Source organism: Pezoporus flaviventris, unplaced genomic scaffold, assembly GCF_033815535.1.
Source record: "Pezoporus flaviventris isolate CSIRO_AGI_PZ_B2104156 unplaced genomic scaffold, CSIRO_AGI_Pfla_v1 ptg000931l, whole genome shotgun sequence".
Lineage (NCBI taxonomy): Eukaryota > Metazoa > Chordata > Aves > Psittaciformes > Psittacidae > Pezoporus > Pezoporus flaviventris.
The window spans coordinates 1,445-18,004 of NW_026893476.1; the positions used below are offsets into that span (position 1 = coordinate 1,445).

General features: G+C 59.1%; 1 protein-coding gene across 1 annotated transcript; it reads right to left on the reverse strand.

Moving 5' to 3' along the window:
- Window positions 1-12,248: 12,248 nt before the first annotated feature.
- LOC133264657 (mucin-3A-like) lies at window positions 12,249-16,155 on the reverse strand. The gene is made up of 9 exons (XM_061444489.1): window positions 16,008-16,155; window positions 15,775-15,882; window positions 15,564-15,691; window positions 15,425-15,483; window positions 15,195-15,343; window positions 15,046-15,114; window positions 13,796-13,958; window positions 12,574-12,735; window positions 12,249-12,261 (listed from the first exon to the last, which is right to left on the reverse strand). Exons 1-9 carry the CDS (start codon window positions 16,153-16,155, stop codon window positions 12,249-12,251), a joined length of 999 nt encoding a protein of 332 aa, XP_061300473.1.
- Between the last annotated feature and the right edge of the window lie 405 nt (window positions 16,156-16,560).

A 16,560-nucleotide genomic window follows, 5' to 3' on the forward strand; every position in this document is an offset into this window, starting at 1 on the left:
GGGTTGGGTGCTGGTGGTCAGTGATTGGGTGTTGATGGTCAATGGTTGGTTGTTGGAGTCAGTGGTTGGGTGTTGGGGTTGAGGTGGCTCTGAGGGTGTTTGGGTCACTCACAAGCATTGGGGTCCCTCCGTTGTCACCCGGCAGAGCCCACGGCCGCAGTCGATGGTGCCAGGGACGTTGGGGGTGCAGTTGGTGACACAGAGGACACTGCCCCCCATGCGGAAGGGGTGGTAGAACCTGCTGAAGGCAGCTGGTGCGAGGCTCCTGCACAGCTCTGGATGGAGAAGTTCTGGTCAGGCCAGTCTTGACCCAAACCAGGTCCCCATGGAGTCCCTATGGTGTGCCCATGGCGTCCCAATGGTATGCTTATGGTGTCCCTATGGTGTGCCCATGGTGTCCCAGTGGTGTCCTTATGGTGTCCCCATGGTGTCCCCATGGTGTGCCCATGGTGTCCCAATGGTGTGCTTATGTTGTTCCCATGGTGTGCCCATGGTGTCTCAGTGGTGTCCTTATGGTGTCCCCATGGTGTACCCATGGTGTCCCCATGGTGTGCTCATGGTGTCCCAGTGGTGCGCTTATGGTGTCCCAGTGGTGTGCCCATGGTGTCTCCATGGTGTGCTTATGGTGTCCCCATGACGTGCCCATGGTGTCCCAGTGGTGTCCTTATGGTGTCCCCATGGTGTCCCAATGGTGTTCTTACGGTGTCCCAATGGTGTCTCCATGGAGTTTGTATAGTGTCCCAATGGTGTTCCCATGGTGTCCCAATGGTGTCCTTATTGTGTCCCTATTGTGTGCCCATGATGTCCTTATGGTGTCCCCATTGTGTCCCCATGGAGTCCCCATGGAGTCCTCATAGTGTCCCCATTGTGTCTCCATGGAGTACCCATGGTGTCCCCATTGTGTCCCCATGGAATCCCCATTGTGTCCCCATTGTGTCCCCGTTGTGTCCCCATGGAGTCCCCATGGTGTCCTTATGGTGTCCCCATGGAGTCCCATGGTGTCCCAATGGTGTCCTTATGGTGCCCCCATTGTGTCTCCATTGTGTCATAATGGTGTCTCCATGGTGTCCTCATGGTGTCAGCATGGTGTCCCTATGATGTGCCCATGATGTCCCTATGGTGTCCTCTATTGTGTCCTCATTGTGTGTCCCTTGGTGTCCCCAGAGTGTTCCCATTGTGTCCCCATGTTGTCCCCATGAAGCCTCAATGGTGTCCCCATAGTGTTCTCATGCTGTCTCTGTGGTGTCCCCATGCTGTCCCTATGATGTGCCTATGATGTCCCTATGGTGTCTTCATTGTATCCTCACGGTGGCCTTATAGTGTCCCAATTGTGTCCCCATGATGGCCCCATGATATCCCAATGGTGTCTCCATGGTGTCCCCATGATAGCCTAATGGTTTCCCCATGGTGACCCCATGCTACCCCAATGGTTTCCCATTGTGTCCTCATGATACCCCAATGGTTTCCCCCATGGTGTCCCCATGGAGTCCTATGGTTGCCCCCATGGTTTTCCATGATACCCCATTGGTTTCCCCATGGTGTCCACATGATATCCCATGGTGTCCCAATGGTGTCCCCACGCTCACCGGTGGCATTGGGCTCCTTGGCATCAGCAGCTCTGGTCGTGCTGAAGCAAAGGCCATCTGGAGAGGGAACAATGGTCATGGAAGCCACCAGAGATGTGGAGGGACCACGTGTGGGCCCCTGGGTCCTACCTGCCCCATGGCTGCAGTTGTGGGGCTGAGCAGCTTCCAGCAGCTCCTGGGCACGACGCTCAATGTTGGTGTCTCCATGTGGTGGGTCCAGGAGGACTTTGTAAGTCACCAGCACACTGCCTCTTCTGCAGGGCAGTGGCGTGGGGCTCCTCAACAACTCCATCCCATCCCATCCATCCTCATCCCCATCCCATTCCATCCCCATCCCCATCTCCATCCCACCCCATCCCCATCCTATCTCCCTCCCATTCCATCCCATCCCCATCCCATCCCATCCCATCCCATCCCATCCCATCTCATCCCATCCCCATCCCCATCCCATCCCATCTCCATCTCCATTCCATCCTATCCCATCCCCATCCCATCCCCATCCCATCCCCATTCCATCCTGTCCCATCCCATCCTATCCCATCCCGTCCTCATCCCATCCTGTCCCATCCTGTCCCATCCATCCTGTCCCATCCCATCCCCATTCCCATCCCATTCCATCCCAACCCATCCCCACCCCACCCCATCCCATCACCACCCCCATCCCATCCCATCCCACCCCACACTCACTCCAGTGCCAGGACCCGGGTACCACGGTACCAGGAGATTGTTCTGGGTAGACCCGGTCCATCTGCAGCCATGGAGAACCTTGTCACCAAGAGCTCTGCATTGAGCTGCCCCTTGGGGTTGTCCCAAGCCTTTGGGGTGAGCACTCCCCCCCCCCCCCACAGGTCCTCACCGTGTGCCTGAACTCCTCCACAAAGCTGCGGTAGGTGCGGGATGAGGCATCCCCCATGGTCTCCAAGAAGTCCCGGTTGGTGACACGCGCCAGCATGGCCACGGAGGGGCCCAGCTCTGCATGGGATGGGGTGGATGGGGCATCCCATAGGGTGCCTCTCTTGGGGGTTCTCCATCACCTCCATCACTCTCCATTACCTGCTGTGATGTTGATGGTGGATGCTCCAAACTGGCACCAGTCTCCAACCACGTTGGGGGGGCAGAGACAACCCGTCCCCAGCCAGTGACCCCCGTTCTGGCAGGGCTCTGTGGGGACAAGGACACAGAAACATCTTCTGGTGGCCCCCCATTGCCTCCTGCACTTCCTCATCCCCTGGGATTCACCTCCAGGTCCATGCAGTTGGGTCCCCACCAAGCACCTGGTCCCACCAGCAGCTGCCTGGGGTGCCCCATTGGTGGTGGGGTCAGCGCTGAGCTTCAGGGTTCAAACCCCTTTGGTTGGGTGTTTCCTCTGCCATCCCATCCCACCCATCCATTCCATCCATCCCATCCCTTCCCATCTCCATCTCCATCCCATCCCATCTCTATCTCCATCCATCCAACCCACCCCATCACATCATCCCATCTCCATCTTCATCTCCATTACGTCCCATCCCATCCATCTCATCCCATCTCCATTACGTCCCATCCCATCCATCTCATCCCATCTCCATCTTCATTACATCCCATCCATCTCATCCCATCTCCGTCTCCATCTCCATTACATCCCATCCATCTCATACCACCTCCGTCTCCATCTCCATCTCAATTACATCCCATCCATCTCATCCCATCTCCATCTCCATTACATCCCATCCCATCCCATCCATCCCATCCATCTCATCCAATCTCCATCTCCATCCCATTACATCCCATCCCATCCATCTCATCCTATCTCCACCTCCATCTCCATATCTTCCCACCCCACCCACCCCACCCACCCCATCCCATCATCCCATCTCCATCTCCATCTCCATCCCATCCCATCTCTATCTCCATCCATCCAACCCACCCCATCACATCATCCCATCTCCATCTCCATTACATCCCATTCCATCCATCTCATCCCACCTCCATCTCCATCTCCATCTCCATCTCCATCATCTCCATCTCCATCTCCATCTCCATCTCCATCTCCATTACATCCCATCCATCTCATCCCATCTCCATCTCCATTACCTCCCATCCCATCCATCCCATCCATCTCATCCTATCTCAATCTCCATCCCCATTACATCCCATCCCATCTATCCCATCCATCTCATCCTATCTCCATTTCCATCTCCATTACATCCCATCCCATCCATCTCATCCCCTCTCCATCTCCATCTCCACCTCTTCCCATCCCACCCACCCCACCCACCCCATCACATCATCCCATCTCCATCTCTTCCCATCCCACCCACCCCATCACATCATCCCATCTCCATCTCCATCCCATCTCCATCTCCATCTCCATCCCATTCCATCCCATCTAACCCCATCTCCATCCCATCCCACTCCATCTCCATCCACCCCACCCTTGTCTTCTTGCCATGAACATCCACCCCATGCAACACCCACCAACCTGCAGTGCTGGTGCTGGCCGTGGTGGTGCTGGGCCTGCTCCATGGCACCGTGGTGCCCCCTGCACCATCGGGGCCCCTCTCGCACCGGTCCCCATGGAAGCCCCATGGGCAGAAGCACCCAGTGCCCACAGCGGTGCCGCCGTTGCCGCAGGCGCTGGCCGGGTCGGGGATGTCGCAGCGAGGACCCGCACGCCCGGGGGGGCAGAGGCAGCTCAGCCCCACTGCGGTGCTGCCGTCAGAGCAGCGCGTGGAGGCATCGGGGTCCTCACACCGGGGGCCCGAGTAACCGGGGGGGCACAGGCACAGGGGGGCGGTGGTGCTGGGGACGCCGCCGTGCAGGCAGGAGACTGCGGGAGATGGGGGGGATGTGGGTGTGGTGGAGGCAGCTGCGAGGCATCGCCCCATGGAGAGCCCATCAGCCCCATAGAGAACCCAACACCCCAGTGGGGAACCCCTCACCCCATGGAGAACCCAACACCTCGTGGAGAACCCATCAGCCAATGGAAAACCCAACACCCCAATGGGGAACCCCTCAGCCCCATAGAGAGCCCATCACCCCAATGGGGAACCCATCACCCCAATGGGGAACCCAACACCCCAGTGGGGAACCCATCACCCCATAGAGAACCATCACCCCAATGGGGAACCCATCACCCCATAGAGAACCCATCACCCCAATGGGGAGCCCATCACCCCGTAGAGAACCCAACACCCGTGGAGAACCCATCAGCCAATGGAGAACCCAACACCTCAGTGGAGAACCCAACACCTCAATGGAGAACCCATCAGAAGTGAAGAATTGATCACCCCATGGAGATCCCATCAACCCTATGGAGAATGCACCACCCCCATGGAGAACTCACCATTCCAATGGAGAACCCATCACCCCATGGAGAACTCAACACCCCAAGGAGAACCCATCACCCCAGTGGAGAGCCCATCACCCAATGGAGATCCCACCATCCCCATGGAAAAGCCACCACACAATGGAGAACCTACCATCCCAATGGAGAACTCATCACCCCACGGAAAGCCCAACACCCCAAGAAGAACCCATCACCCCATGGAGAACCCATCACCCCAATGGAGAGCCCATCACTCAATGGAGAGCCCACCACTCAATGGAGAGCCCACCACCCCCATGGAAAACCCACCACACAATGAAGAACCTACCATCCCAATGGAGAGCCCATCACCCATGGCGAACCCATCACCCCATGGAGAACCCATTACCTCAGTGGAGAACCCATCAGCCCAACTGGAGCCCACCTCCCCATGGAAAACCCATCACACAATGGAGAACCCATCATCTCAATGGAGAACCCATCACCCCGTGGAGAACCAATCAGCCAATGAAGAACCCACCACCCCAATGGAGACCCCACCACCCAAGGTCCCCACCACCACATCACCCACCGGCTGGAGGGTTGGACCCATGTGGGAGGTAGAGGCAGAATGTGGCCATGGTGCTGTTGGTGATGGTGGTGGTGATGCTGGGTGGAGAGGACCATGGGGTGCTGGTGGTGGCCACCGTGGTGGGGCTGGTGCAGGTCCCAGCACACCCTGTGGTGGCATCAATGGGGACCTTGTGGGTGGTGTTGGGTTGAGTTGGAGCTGGGGTGGCAATGGCGGTGCTGGGAGTCATGAGGATGCTCTCCATGGATGTGGTGGTGTCCTTGACCGTGGTGGTGTTATCCATGACCGTGGTGGTGTTATCCATGACCATGGTGGTGTTATCCATGACCATGGTGGTGTTACCCATGACCATGGTGGTGCTATCCAGGACCATGGTGGTGTTATCCATGACCATGGTGCTCCTCTCCATAGGGTTGGCCGTGGTGTTCCCCTCTATGGGGGTCACCAGTGTAGCCATAGTGCTCCTCTCCACGACCGTGGTGTTGCTGGCCATGGAGTTGGCCAGGGTGTTGCTTTCCATGGCCATTGTGTTGTTGTCCATGGCTGTGGTGTTCCTCTCCATGGGGATGGCTGTGGTGCTGCCCTCTATGGGGGTCACTAGTGTGGCCATGGTGCTCCTCTCCATGACCATGGTGTTGGTCTCCAAGGCTGCCGTGATGTTACCCTCTATGGAGTTGGCCGTGGTGTTCCTGTCCGTAGGGTTGGCCATGGTGCTGTTTGCCATGTCTGTCGTGCTGTTTTCCATGGCCATAGTGGTGCTGTCCATGGCCATGGTGCTCCTCTCCATGGGGCTGGCTGTGCTGTTCCCCTCTATGGTGCTTCTCTCCATGGCTACGGTGGCACTGTCCATGGATGTGGTGGTGGTGTCCATGACCATAGTGCTCCTCTCTATATGGCTGGCTGTGGTGCTCCCCTCTGTGGTTGTCTCTAGTGTGGCCATGGTGCTCCTCTCCATGGCCATGGTGTTGCCTTCTATGGGGTTGGCTGTGTTGTTGCTCTCCATGGCCATGGTGGTGCTGTCCATGACCATGGTGGTGTTGTCCATGACCATGGTGCTCCTCTCCATAGGGTTGGCTGTGGTGTTCCCCTCTATGGTTGTCTCTAGTGTGGCCATGGTGCTCCTCTCCATCACCATGGTGGTGTTGTCCATGACCATGGTGGTGTTGTCCATGACCATAGTGGTGCTCTCCATGGCCATGGTGGTGTTGTCCATGACCATAGTGGTGCTGTCCGTGACCATGGTGGTGTTGTCCGTGACCATGATGGTGTTGTCCATGACCATAGTGGTGCTCTCCATGGCCATGGTGGTGTTGTCCATGACCATGGTGGTGCTGTCCATGGCCATGGTGGTGTTGTCCATGACCATAGTGGTGTTGTCCATGACCATAGTGGTGCTCTCCATGGCCATGGTGGTGTTGTCCATGACCATAGTGGTGTTGTCCATGACCATAGTGGTGCTCTCCATGGCCATGGTGGTGTTGTCCATGGCCATGGTGGTGCTGTCCATGGCCATGATGGTGTTGGCCATGGCCATGGTGGTGTTGTCCATGGCCATGGTGGTGCTGTCCATGACCACCCTGCTCCTCTCCACACTGGTCAGGACATTGCCCTCCATGGGACGCGTGACGTGTTCCACAGACACCATCGTCACCGAGACCTTCTCTGTGCCCACCTTGGTGACCACGGTGACGGCCGTGGTGGTGGCCGTGGGGCCGATGCACTCACACCGAGGTCCCCAAGCACTTGGGGGGCAATGACAGCCCCCTTCCACCAATGTCCCCCCATTGAGGCAGGAGCTGACCTGGTGCTGGTGCTGGCAAACATCTCCCCAGTACCCTGGGGGGCAGAGGCAGGAGGTGCCGAAGGCGGTGGCCCCGTTCCTGCAGGCGCTGGTGGCATTGGGGTGCTGGCAGAGGGGACCCCCAAAGCCCGGGGGACAATAGCACTGGGTGCCCACAGCGGTGCCGCCGTTGTGACAGGCCCGGGAGGGGTCCCAGTGCTCGCAGTGGGTCCCGTTGTAGCCAGGAGGACACAGGCAGACGGGTCCCACCAGGGTGCCACCGTTGTCACAGGGAGCTGGGGACAGCGCGGGTTATGGGGGCGTGGGGCAGGGGGTGGGATCGGGGTGGTGGGATGGGGATGGAAAGGGAATGGTGGGAAGGGGATGGTGGGGTGGGGATGGGGATAATGGGAAGGGGATGGTAGGATGGGATGGGGATAATGGGAAGGGGATGGTGGGATGGGATGGGGATGGTGGGATGGGGATAGTGGGGTGGGGATGGGGATAATGGGAAGGGGATGGTGGGATGGGATGGGGATAATGGGAAGGGGATGGTGGGATGGGATGGGGGTGGTGGGATGGGGATGGTGGGATGGGGATGGACATGGGGATGGTGGGAAGGGGATAGGGAGGGGATAGTGGGATGGGGATGGTGGAATGGGGATGGTGGGATGGGGATGGGGATAATGGGAAGGGGATGGTGGGATGGGATGGGGATAATGGGAAGGGGATGGTGGGATGGGATGGGGATGGTGGGATGGGGATGGACATGGGGATGGTGGGAAGGAGATAGGGAGGGGATAGTGGGATGGGGATGGTGGGATGGGGATGGGCATGGGGATGGTGGGAAGGGGATGGGATGGGGATAATGGGAAGGGGATAGGGAGGGGATGGTGGGATGGGGATGGTGGGATGGTGGGAAGGGGATGATGGAAAGGGGATTGTGGTATAGGGATGGGGAAGGGGATGGGATGAGAATGGTGGGAAGGGGATATGGGATAGGGATGGTAGGATAGGGATGGTGGGATGGGGATGGTGGGATGGGGATGGTGAGATGGGAAGGGGATGGTGGGATGTTAGGATGGTGGGATGGGGATGGGGATGGTGGGAAGGAGATGGTGGTATGAGGATGATGGAAAGGGGATTGTGGGATGAAGATGGGGATGGGAAGGGGATGGTGATGGTGGGAAGGGGATGGTGGGATGGGGATGTTGGGATAGGGATGGGATGGGGATGGTTGGGGATGGTGGGAAGGGATTTAGTATGGGGATGTTGGGATAGGGATGGGATGGGGATGGTTGGGGATGGTGGGATGGGATGAGAATGGGAAGGGGATGGTGGGAAGCGGTTGTAGTATGGGGTTGGTGGGATGGGAGTGGTGCGATGGGGAAGGTGGGAAAGGGATGGTGGGATGGGATGGCGATGTGGATGGGGATGGTGGGATGGGGAAGGGAAGGGGATGGTAAGAAGGGGGTGGGATGGGGACAGTGAGGTGGGGGAAAGACCTGGGAGAGCAGGTTCTACCCCCACCCCACATGTGATGGGTCAGCACCACCTGAATCCCCCAGAAGACCTGGGGATGGGATGGAATGGGATGGGATGGGATGGGATGGGAGCGGGTGGGGTGGGATGGGATGGGCATGAGGAAGGAGCTGCGGTGTCCCACAACCACCCCAAACCCTTGTTGGAGACAACAGAACTTCCTCACCCCTAGAGAAGGGAAGGGGACCCCTGGGGATACCAGGCTGGGACAGTTGATGTCCAAAGAGCCCCCAATGGATCCAAAGGCTCCGACCCCCCCCCAACCCTTACCTGACTGCGCCTCCACGGGGGTGAAGAGGAGGAGGAGGAGGATGAAGCCACCAAGCTCCATCCTCACCATCACCAGGGGCTAAAGGAGCAACTGAGCTGCAGGGCCCGAGATGGTGGCTTTGTGCCCCGGAGCGATGTGGTCACCAACCACAAGGTCAACAGCCCCATGAGTAATCTCCAGCCAAGCCCATAGACAGCAGCCCCATGGTGTCCCCATGGTGACCCACCACGTCCAACCCTTGCCCCATAGACCAGGGAGGGACCCGGTGGTGGCCTCACCCTGATAAGATTCAGGCGAGGTCCCCTCCCGGCCCCACCTTAGGGTGTAGTCACCTCTGGGGCTGAGTCACCTGACGGACACGTCATCACCTCACCCAGATAGAGCACCCAGGGCCACCCCTCCCCTGTGTCCCACCAGGAAGGAGAGCATCCGCAGTGGTAGAAATGGAACCTTTATTCCAACACATCAAAGCGGAGCAGGGAAAGGTCCTCGGTGGTGGCCAGCACCCCTTGAGGAGTCCTTCATCCCCTTTGATGGGGCATCATCCTCGCTGGACCTCCCCAAGCTTCATCATCCCAATAAATAGGGAGCATGAAAGGTCTCCAACCCAACGCTGGGTTCTCCACGCCCATGTTGGGTTCTCCAACGGCTTATTGGGTTCTCCAAGCCCAGTTTGGGTTCTCTAACCCCTTGTTGGGTTCTCCAAGCCCAATTTGGGTTCTCCAAGCCCAGTTTGGGTTCTCTAACCCCTTGTTGGGTTCTCCAACCCCATATTGAGTTGTCCAATCCCATGTTGAGTTCTCCAGCCCCATGTTGAGTTGTTCAACCCGATATTGGGCTCCCCAACCCGATATTGAGTTCTCCAACCCAATATTGAGTTGTCCAACCCAACAGTGGGTCATCCAACCCCGTCTCATCCATCTTCCAGCATGTCCCGCGCGCTGGCAGCCCAGATTTGGGTCTCCCCTTAGAAGACCCCGTTGCTTGAGGCCTTCATCCTGGGTCAAAGCTTGGTGGCAACCTGTGGCCTGGAGATCTTCATCTGCAAGGGGAGAAGGAAGGAAGGGGGTGAGAAGGGCTTGGGGTGGTCCCCATGGCGGTGGGATGGTGCTGGAGGAGGACGCACCGGAACGGACGTGTCCACCATCTCCAGTGCAGGCGTGAAGCTGCGTTGACTCTCGCCACCTCCACGGTGGGGCTGGGGTGGGCTGGGCCGCCCCCAGGACCTGGTGCTGGGGTCCCTGATGGTGCCCCCCGTTCCCACGTCGCTGTAGAGGAAGCCATCAGGCGAGCGCCAGGAGAGGGAGTCCTCCTCGTACCAGGAGCCAGCGACGGAAGATTGATGGTCACTGGGGGGACAACGGGAAGGGGGCTCAGAGGAGCTGGGATGGGGATGGTGGTGGGGTGGGATGGTGGGTCCATGGGGGTGGGATGGGATGTTGGGATGGGGATGATGGGATGGGGATGGTGGGATGGGGATAGTGGTGGGGTGGGATGGTGGGTCCATGGGGGGGGGATGGGATGTTGGGATGGGGATGGTGGGATGGGGATAGTTGGATGGGGATGGTGGGTCCATGGGGGGGGGATGGGATGTTGGGATGGGGATGGTGGGATGGGGATAGTTGGATGGGGATGGTGGGTCCATGGGGGTGGAATGGGATGTTGGGATGGGGATGATGGGATGGGGATGGTGGGTCCATGGGGATGGTGGGATGGGGATAGTGGGATGGGGATGGTGGGTCCATGGGGATGGTGGGATGGGGATGTTTGGATGGGGATGGAGACGGTGGGATGGGGATGGTGGGATGGGGATAGTGGGATGGGGATGGAGACGGTGGGATGGGGATGGTGGGATGGGGATAGTGGGATGGGGCTGGTGGATCCATGGGGATGGGATGTTGAGATGAGGATGATGAGATGGGGATAGTGGGATGGGGATGGTGAGTCCATGGGGGTGGGATGGGATGTTGAGATGGGGATGATGGGATGGGGATAGTGGGATGGGGATGGTGGGATGGGGATAGTGGTGGGGTGGGATGGTGGGTCCATGGGGATGGTATGGGATGTTGGGATGGGGATGATGGGATGGGGATGGTGGGATGGGGATGGTGGGTCCATGGGGGTGGGATGGGATGTTGAAATGAGGATGATGAGATTGGGATAGTGGGATGGGGATGGTGGTGCGGTGGGATTGTGGGTCCATGGGGGTGGGATGGGATGTTTGGATGAGGATGATGGGATGGGGATAGTGGGATGGGGATGGTGGGTCCATGGGGATGGGATGGGATGATGGGATGGGGATGATGCGATGGTGCTGGTGGGTCCATGGGGATGGTGGGATGGGGATGGTGGGATGGGGATAGTGGGATGGGGATGGTGGGTCCATGGGGATGGTGGGATGGGGATGTTTGGATGGGGATGGAGATGGTGAGATGAGGATGGTGGGATGGGGATGGTGGGATGGGGATCATGGGATGGGGATGGTGGGTCCATGGGGATGGTGGGATGGGGATGTTTGGATGGGGATGATGGGATGGGGATAGTGGGATGAGGATGGTGGGTCCATGTTGGTGGGATGGGATGTTGGGATGAGGATGATGGGATGGGGATAGTGCGATGGGGATGGTGGGTCCATGGGGGTGGGATGGGGATGATGGGATGGGGATAGTGGGATGGGAATGGTGGGTCCATGGGGATGGGATGTTGGGATGGGGGTGATGCGATGGGGCTGGTGGGTCCATGGGGATGGTGGGATGGGGATAGTGGGATGGGGATGGTGGGTCCATGGGGATGGTGGGATGGGGATGTTTGGATGGGGATGATGGGATGGGGATAGTGGGATGGGGATAGTGGGATGGGGCTAGTGGATCCATGAGGATGGGGTGGGATGTTGAGATGAGGATGATGAGATGGGGATAGTGGGATGGGGATGGTGGGTCCATGGGGATGGTGGGATTGGGATAGTGGGATGGGGATGGAGATGGTGGGATGGGGATGGTGGGTTCATGGAGTGGGGATGTTGGGATGGGGATGAGGATGGTGGCTCCATGGGGGTGGAGGATGGAGGGATGGAGATGGTGGGATGGGGATGATGGGATGGGGAGAGTGGGTCCGTGAGGGTGGGATGGGCATGTTAGGATGCCCATGGTGGGATGGGGATGATGGGATGGGATGGTGGGTCCAAGGGGATGCTAGGGTGGGGATCTTGGGATGGGGATGATGGGACAATGAGGATGGGATGGGGATGTTAGGATGGGGATGATGGGATAGGATGTTGGGATGGGGATGTTTGGATGGGGACGATTGGTCCATGGGGATGGGGCTGGTGGGTCTATGGGGATGTTGGGGTGGGGATGATGGGATAGGATGTTGGGATGGGGATGTTTGGATGGGGACGATGGGTCCATGGGGATGGGGCTGGTGGGTCTATGGGGATGTTGGGATGGGGATGCTGGACTGAGGATGGGGATCTCCACACCAAGGAAAACAGAGCGGGGAAGGTTCCTCCCATCCCACCTCAACATCCTCCTCCTCTGGCGTTCCCTGGCCACGATGATGCCGAGGACGATGCAGGTGAGGAGCAGGACGGTGGCCACCAGCCCCAGGCCTGTGGCCACTTTGCTGATGCGCCCCGAGCACTGTGGGCCCGAGTACCAGAAGAAGGCTTCATCCTGGCAGCTGCAGCAGGGAATGGGTGTGAGACCTTCACCTCCATGGGGACACGGCCACCAAGCACCAACCAAGGACAGGGATAGGGGTGGGATGGGGATGTGGGGCCATGGGGTTGGTGGGTCCATGAGGGGGATGGTGGGGCCATGGGGATGGTGGGGCCATGATGGGGATGGTGGGGCCATGGGGATGGTGGGGCCATGGGGATGGTGGGGCCATGATGGGGATGGGGGGGCATAGTGATGTTGGGGCCATGGGGTTGGTGGGGCCATGATGGGGGTGGGCGGCCATAGTGATGGTGGGGCCATGGGGATGGTGGGTCCATGAGGGGGATGGGGGGGCATAGTGATAGTGGGGCCATGGGGATGGTGGGGCCATGGGGATGGTAGGGCCATGGGGATGTGGGGCCATGGCAGGGATGCTGGGGCCATGGGGATGATGGGTCCATGAGGGGGATGGGGGGCCATAGTGATGGTGGGGCCATGGGGATGGTGGGGCCATGGGGATGGTGGGGCCATGGGGGGGATGGGGGGACCATACTGATGGTGGGGCCATGGGGGAGATGGGGGGACCATAGTGATGGTGGGGCCATGGGTGAGATGGGGGGAACATAGTGATGGTGGGGCCACGGGGATGGAGATGGGATGGGGATGGTGGGTCCATAAGGATGTCGTGATGGGGATCGGGTGGGTATGGGAGGAGGATGCCGAACCATAGGGACGATGGGATGGAGATGTTGACCCATACTGATGATGGGATGGGATTGTTGACCCATAGGGACGATGGGATGGGGATGTTGACCCATAGGGACGATGGGATGGGGATGTTGACCCATAGGGACAATGGGATGGGGATGTTGACCCATACTGATGATGGGATGGGATTGTTGACCCATAGGGACAATGGGATGGGGATGTTGACCCATAGGGACAATGGGATGGGGATGTTGACCCATAGGGACAATGGGATGGGGATGTTGACCCATAGGGACAATGGGATGGGGGTGTTGACCCATACTGATGATGGGATTGGGATGTTGACCCATAGGGGTAGCAGGTCCATGACTCACAAGCAGGAGGGCCCTTGGAGGGTGACACGGCACTGCCCGTAGTGGCAATCCAGTGAGGTGGGTCTGTTGGGGGTGCAGGCGGTGATGCAGGAGATGAGGCCGCCCGCGGTGTCCGTGAAGTAGAACTGAGAGTAACCAGGAGGGGCCCGGATCCGGCAGAGCTCTGTGGGTAGGGGGGGCACAGGGGGCACGGGAGGGGGTGAGGGGTATGGGGGGCACAGGGGTATGGAGGGCATGCGGAGAGATGGGGAGAGGGATGGGGTGGGGATGGAGGTGGGGATGGGGATAGGGTGGGGATGAGGATGGGGATGGGGATGGGATGTGGTGGGGATGGGGATGGGGATGGAGATGGAGATGGGGATGGGGATGGAGATGGAGGTGGGGATGGGGATGGGATGGGATGGGATGGGGATAGGGTGGGGATGAGGATGGGGATGGGGATGGGATGGGGATGGGGATGGGATGGGGATAGGGTGGGGATGAGGATGGGGATGGGGATGGGATGGGGATGGGGATGGGGATGGGGATGGGGATGGGGATGGGGGTGGGGATGGGGATGGAGATGGAGGTGGGGATGGGGGTGGGGATGGGGATGGGGATGGAGGTGGGGGTGGGGATGGGATGGAGGTGGAGGTGGGGATGGGGATGGGGATGGGATGGGATGGGATGGGGATAGGGTGGGGATGGGGATGGGGATGGGGATGGAGATGTGGTGAGGATGGGGATGGGGATGGGGATGGGAATGGGGATAGGATGGGGATGGAGGTGGGGGTGGGAATGGGAATGGGGACAGGATGGGGATGGAGGTGGGGGTGGCGATGGGATGGGGATGGGATGGGGATGGAGGTGGGGATGGTGTGGTGATGAGATGGGATGGGGATAGGGATGGGGATGGGGGTGGTGATGGGATGAGGATGGGATGGGGATGGGATGGAGATGGGGATAGAGGTTGGGATGGTGTGGGGATGAGAGGGGATGGGGACAGGGATGGGGATGAGGATGGGGATGGAGATGGGATGGGGTGGGGATGGGGTGGGGTTTGGGATAGGGTGGGGATGTGTTGGGGATGGGGATAGGGTGGGGATGGAGATGGGATACAGATGGATGGGATGAGATGGGAAGGGATGGAGATGGGGATGGAGACGGATATGGGATGAGATGGGATGAAGATGTTGAGGTGAGGATGAAGCTATTGTGCCCATGGATCTGGTGAATCCATGGCTGGTGCTGGGGTTGTAGCAGGGTCTCACCATCCAGGTCTGATGTCTCTGTCATGCTCCTTATGACAGGGTCAGGCGGCACCTTGAGGCACAGGATGTCTGTGGTGGGGACAGGAGACATCAGAGACCCCCCCTTGGTCCATGGAGGGCCCCACTGAGGTCCATGGAGGGGCACCCACCCGTCTCGTGCTGGCAGAGCCCTTGTCCAGCCTCCACGTCCTTCAAGGTCTGCACCAGGCTCTGGGTGATGTCCTCCATGTCCTGGCTCACGTTCTTGGGTACCACCAGGGTGAAGAAGACCTCGTGGGTCACCACGATGCTGCCGGGACTTGGGGACACAGTGGGGTCAGGATGGGGACAATGAGATCAGCTTCGACCCCCCCCGACGTGGGGCTCCATTGGTCCTCACCTGAGGGTCAGAATCCTCACCCCCTCGTAACCAGAGATGGTCCCATAGATCCTCATCGACTGCAGAACCAAAGAGTCTCATCAAGGACCACGGAGGGGACAACGTGGCCCGTGGAGGCTCTCGGTCCCCTCATCCTCACCTCCCTCTGGAATAGCTCTTCAAAGGCCCCATAGGCCTCGGATGTGGGGTCCAAGAGGTCCTTGGTGAAGTTGAAGTTGGTGACGGTAACGTTCAGCTCCGCTTGGGCCATGATGGTCCCTGGGAATGCTGGAGGACACAAGGGATGTGGGTCACCATGGGGGCCCCAGGAGCTCCAGAGAGCCCCATGGATGGGTGAAGGTGGCACCTACGGAGGTTGGTGTCAATGGACTCAGTGGAGAACTCGCACAAGGGTCCATAGAAGATGGGGGTGCAGAGACACTTGATGCCATCATGGGTGCCCCCGTTGTAACAGAAGCCTGGTAGGAAGAAGGAGGGGGTCAGGAGCACACAAGGACACCCCCATGGATGGGGGGGGAGGTGGGGAGGGAGAACAACACCCATTGAGGGGATAGGTTTTATGGGGTGCCTGGGGGAGACTCACCTGTAGGGATGAGGGATGTGGCGGGGGTGAGAGTGGAGGGGACCTCTGTTGAGGTGACACCAGTGGAGGTGATTCTAGCGGTGGTCAGGGACGTGAAGGCACCAATAGAGGTGGTCGTGGCTGTTGCAGAGGTCACCAGCATGGACATGGGAACAGTTGATGTGGCGGAAGAAGACGTTGCGGTCCCCTCAGTGAAGGATGGACCAGTGGAGCTAGCTCCAGAGGTGGAGAAGGTGCTGGAGGCATCAAGAGTGGTGGTTGGAGCTGCCGTGGAGGTCACATGGATGGAGGTGACAGCAGAGGAGGTTCCAGGGATGGAGATGGAGGTAGAAGACTCTACTGAGGTGGTTGGAGCATTGGTGGAGGTCACTTCATTGGTGGTAGCAGCACTGGAGGTGGCTCCAACGGTGGTGAATGACGTGGAGGCATCAACAGAGGTGGTTGGAGCTGCTGTGGAGGTCCCCAGTGTGGAGGTGACAGAAGAGGAGGTAGTTCCATAACTGGAGAAGGAGGTAGGAGGCTCTGTTGGAGTGGTTGTGGCTGTCATGGAGGT

What these genes read in the sequence shown, in the direction of transcription:
- LOC133264657 (XM_061444489.1), bottom strand. Translation starts at nt 16,155, where the DNA reads ATGTCCATGCTGGTGACCTCTGCAACAGCCACGACCACCTCTATTGGT. An exon ending in AAGAGCTATTCCAGAGGGAG is followed by an intron (nt 15,484 to 15,563) that starts GTGAGGATGAGG and finishes TTGGTTCTGCAG; the next exon opens with TCGATGAGGATCTATGGGAC. An exon ending in CTCCAAGGGCCCTCCTGCTT is followed by an intron (nt 12,736 to 13,795) that starts GTGAGTCATGGA and finishes TCCCTGCTGCAG; the next exon opens with CTGCCAGGATGAAGCCTTCT.